The sequence below is a fragment of the Pteropus medius genome, unplaced genomic scaffold, assembly GCF_902729225.1.
Source record: "Pteropus medius unplaced genomic scaffold, Ma_sr-lr_union100, whole genome shotgun sequence".
Taxonomy (NCBI): Eukaryota; Metazoa; Chordata; class Mammalia; order Chiroptera; family Pteropodidae; genus Pteropus; species Pteropus medius.
This window is the reverse complement of record NW_024340695.1, coordinates 1288970-1293943: the sequence shown is the minus strand read 5'-3', so window position 1 is coordinate 1293943 and position 4974 is coordinate 1288970. Positions and strand designations below refer to the sequence as shown.

General features: G+C 43.4%; 1 protein-coding gene across 1 annotated transcript in view; it reads left to right on the top strand.

Moving 5' to 3' along the window:
• The first annotated feature begins 3988 nt into the window (after positions 1-3988).
• Positions 3989-4974, top strand: part of RTN1 (reticulon 1) — a 163170-nt gene continuing 162184 nt past the window's right edge. Inside the window, exon 1 of the mRNA XM_039864172.1 lies at positions 3989-4395. Coding sequence (XP_039720106.1) covers positions 4155-4395 — 241 coding nt within the window. The 5' untranslated portion in view covers positions 3989-4154. The remainder of the gene's footprint in view (positions 4396-4974) is intronic.

Below are 4974 nucleotides of genomic sequence, written 5' to 3'. Positions count from 1 at the left end.
AATCTGTGTTTTATTCAAATGTACAATTTAAGAAAACAAAACAGGATTCAGTGAAAAGTGATCAACTATCTTCTTCCCACCCCTACTGGAGGACATTAAAAGCATCTATCTTTTATTCCCTTGGACGGCTGAATCAAGTAACAGCAGCTATTCCCCATGGACAGGAGGAGTCTGGTGTGTTCCAAATGTGTTGTGTGACATTTGTGCTGTAGTGGTCTCTTGGGGAAAACACAGCTGTCTCGTGCAGCAGCCTATACCTTCTATAAATTAGTTTCAATGTAAACATTATTTCACTGCAGCAGAAAATGGAGAACTCTTTTCAAGAGCTTCTATACATTGTAGAAGAGTGAAAACCATGTTGCAAAATGAGCTGCATTCCACATAGACAGATTAAGCCCTGAACCAACCCAACACACAACTTTAGAGAAATTTGAGGCTCAAAGTAAGTCTCATCTCAAATGCTTATCTTACTAAGTCAATGGGATGAGTCTACGGTTGTATTCTCTCCTATACAGGTTCAAAAGTAGGCTCTTGGCTTGGGCACTGGTGAGCTTGCATAAGCTTCGAAAAGACAAATACTTGGCATGTGTTGCCATGCCCCCTTCTCTTGACTGAATATAGTTATTGCTTATCCTAGACACTCTTTTGTACTGGATCTGAATATGGCTCAAGACTCTGTCAACACAGAGCTCCAAGTATCCATTACTAATCAATCAATGAACTCTATTCGTCATGCCTGATATAGCTATTCCAGGTTGAGTGTGTGTGTGTGTGTGTGTGTGTGTGTGTGTGTGTGTGTGTGTGTGTACTCAACTACTTAGAAGAACCTTTGAAGTATATCTTTATGTATGATTTGCCTTTCAGAATATAGGAACTACTAGTAGAAATAGACCCATAGTAACTCAATATAGGGGATCATTCTTCATCTAATTTGCTTTAAATACCTGAAGTATTTACTGTTGACTCTTTGGTCTTTACAAATATAAATACCTAGGCAGAGCTTTTAATATTATAGACTATTTACTGGAAATAATTTGGCATGTGCTATTATATCTTAATTAATAATATTCTTTACATTATGTCAATCCATTTAGTGCTCCCCCAAACCCTGTGCAGAAGGTACTATTAAAATACACAGTTGTCTTGTGCATCAGCCTATAGTGTCTATCAATTAGGTTACAGTTGAGGAAACTGAGGAACAGAGCTATTAAGTAACTTTAATATTGATTTCATCTTGGTTAAAGTTTGTTACTGTGGTGCTCTTCTTGCATGTCCCCATACCCCTTTCCCCATGACATAAGGCTTGGCCTAAGTTAAGAAGCTAGTGTTCTAGTGTTAAATAAATCCTCCTCACCAGATTCCTGCTTTTGAAACAATGAACAAAACTTCTTTTCCAAAAAACAATAGCTGAAGGGAAAACCTGACAGTTCTTTTGTCACAACTCTTCTTGCTAAGAATCTTTTCCAAGTGCCAACCTTACTTTCTTTGTTTCAAAAACATTTTAGAGTAATTCAGAACTTAGAGCAACTATGCAAGCCCTGGAATTCCATCGTTGACTGTGTTATGCCTATAAATTTTCAAATTACTCAAGCGTTGTTAGTTCACAGAGGTGAAAATGTAAAATAAATAACAATGATAAACATTGGTAATTTTAAACCATAGCATAAACCTGAAAATTTCTTCCCCCAAATAGAAAATTATTTGTCTACATCCAGAAGTGGAACCTAATAAGTAAAGATAGCTGTGAAAATTGCTAAAACTGAAACAGTGTGGACAACTTTTTTTTTTTAGCAGAGCAAAATAGAATCATTTATCAAAATGGAATTTTAATTAAATTGGAGATGAAAATTTTCTATCAAAATGGAAAATTTCAGTTTCCTCTAACAATGTCTAAATATATTTAACTGGTTATTTCCTCTACACGTACTCAATTAGACTAGTGATCAATATTGATGAAATATGGAAAATGCTTAGAATCATATCCTCAAACTCTTTATCAATTTAGGCATAAGGAAGCTAGAGGTTTGCATAGTTACTCAGTTTTTAAAGGATGACATTCATTAATGTTTCTAAGAGAAACAAAATAGCATACTCCATATTATTTTGTATGCAACTGCCTTGCCATAATACTTCCCAAAGATTCAGTACCCATCAATAACCATTTAATATCATTAGAATTTTCTATATTCTTGGCATGTTATCAATAATGCAACTGTGAGAAATTTATCTGGTATTTCTAATGCGTTAGGGAGTTCTAAACAATAAATTTGAAAAATCTCATGAGTGCTCCCCAATTACCCAATGTGATTAAGCTCCATGGAAAAACAGCAGCAGAATAGTTTTTAATCTTAAAGATTTCTTAAATAGGCTCATTTTTCTTATGGAAATATTTCAAAAATCACAAGGATTCATGAGAACCAAGAATTTTGGGTGGTTGTCATTGGAAGGGGTAACTTTTTAAAATAGCTTTGTTGAGGTATAATTGATATATATTAAATTGCACATACTTATAGTGTACTACTTTAAAAGTTTTGACATATATATATATATATATATATATATATATATATATATGAAGCTATCACCACAATCAAGATGATGAACATGTCCATCATAATTTCTGAAGATATTAATAACGTAAAATGTTGGTGATCATTATATCCTCAGGGACATCTGGCACTAGTAGGCCATATTTATTGTCTATTGAATGAACACATTTTCTCTAATTTATTAAACATTAATGTACTGAACATCTTTTAGATATTAATGTACTAGCAGAACAAAGATTGGGCAAAATTTAGGCTTTTAAATTTTAGTATTTTTGAGGTGCTGAAATTGGCTTGTGAATATAAAAATCGACAGGTATGAAATCCTCAATATGCTTATGATGGCTTAGTAGTCCCACAAAGCCTCACAGAGGGTCACCTCGTGCCCCATCTTTTCTAGAGAAGGAGCAGCAGACAAGACTATTCATGTACCCCTGTATGGACTGAATCTTATTTTTTCCCAACTGCTTTACTTTATAGACAGACAACTTAGGAATCAATAAAGCACGAATCTTGTTTGAAAAGATGGGTCTAAATATGGGAATAATACATTACAAGGCAAGTCCTTTCTCTTCTCTGAGTTTTGGCTTATCTGTCAAATACGTTCCACCTTATCAGAGAGAGCTGTAAAGGGGAAAAAAAAAAGAGAAAGCAAAAGCAGCAAGCTTCCTGGAATGTCCAACTTCTCAAATAAAATAGCACGAGTAAATATAAGAATAGATATCTTATAATTTGTATGGCTTTGGCTCAGTATTTCTGAAAGAAAACATAGCTGCTTTTTATCTTGCCTGTGACATCCAATTTGCCCTCAGTGCTGGTAGGGATGAGGTCTGGCAAGCTTTTTTTGGAGGCTCTTCTGATAGCTCTTTCCTGTAACTCCACTATTTTCAGTCCCGTTTGGGAACAACAATTTAAGGACGCAGCATTTAACCTCAGGGTTGCAGAGTCCCTTGTCTCTATCTGCCACCAACACCCATCTCCGCCCCTCCCCGTGCAGACCTACGTCCCCTCCACAGCTGATACTGGTCACCCCCAGAATTGTGGCCTTGAGACGTCCAGCTTCCTTTCTTAGACTTAGGTCCCAGGCCACCACTCCGGGCTCAACTTTATGAGTTGAAAGGGCGGATTGCCTAATCATTCACACTCCAGCTGGGGGCTGCTTCTACCTGCGCATCCTGTGCTTTGATTCCTCCCCAAATGAGAGGAAGATTCAGGTGGATTTGGCACATGCCCTCAGCGGGGTCTGCCATCAGCAGGCCGGAGGCTGACGTGTGCTGAGGAGGACTCGGCCGAAGCAGGCCATTTTCACCTGCGTAATAACAGGCTTGGGAGTAGCGAGGCAGCCTCCGCGGCGGTGCCTGGAGTGGGAGGAGGAGCGCAGGCGGCGGGGCCCAGAGGAAGAGGAGGGGGAGGAGGAGGAGCTGACGCGAGGAGAGCGGCAGCAGCTCGGCCGGAGTTGCAGCAGCGGCGGCGGCGGTGCTGACACCGCAGCCTCCCCAAGTCCCGAGTCCCGGCGGGGGCAGCAGCAGGGAGCGCCCGCCCGCCCGCCCAGCCACCGCACCTCGGCCCAGCCAAGCCGCTGTCACCGCGCCCGGGGGACCGCCAGCCATGGCCGCGCCGCCGGAGCCCCAAGACGAGCTGCTGCCTCTGGCCGGCCCCGGGTCCCAGTGGTTCGGGGACCAGAGGGAGGGGAAGGACGAAGCGGTGACGCCGAAAGGGGCCAAGCCGGCGTCGCAGGCGGGGGAGCCCGGCCGGGGGTTGGGCGCCGGGGCCGGGGAAGCTGCGCCGCGGGACCTGGGCTCCGGCCCCGCCCGGCCGCCGCCCGTTGCCATGGAGACTGCATCCACAGGTAAGGCGGGCGCCGCTGCCCCGCAAATGGCGTCGGGGACCAGGTCCCCCAGCCGGTCCCCTTCGCAGCTCGCCTCTGCACCTTCCTCGCGCTCTCTGCCTAGATCACTAATCTCTCCTCTCCCCCACCCCCCACACCGCCTTCGCCACATATTAGCGGACTGATAGAAAACAGGAATTGTTATTTCCAACGAAGTGGAAGAAAAATACTATTGATCCTTTTATTTAAGGATCATCATTATTTAGAAAATCGTCCTCATAGACAAACCGCAGCATCCTGGCGCCCGTGTACAAGTTTCTTTCTTCTGCAAAGAGGTTGGGGGCTGTAGGGCCCTCTTGGCCAGAGCGATGATTTTGGGGGGCGTGTTTGCGCGCAGCGTGCGCGCCAGCGACCCGGACGCTGACAACAAAGCGACGGGCAGGCGCGCTGCGCCTACACCAGGCGCTATCCTTGGCAGAGATGTGGCTTTAACTCCCTACTGCTTCCCTCCACGAATCGCCACACCCTATTCTCTACCCGTACCCCTTCTCATCCTCCATCTCCCCCTCTTCCCGCTTAGAAAACAGAAATCCCAAGAGG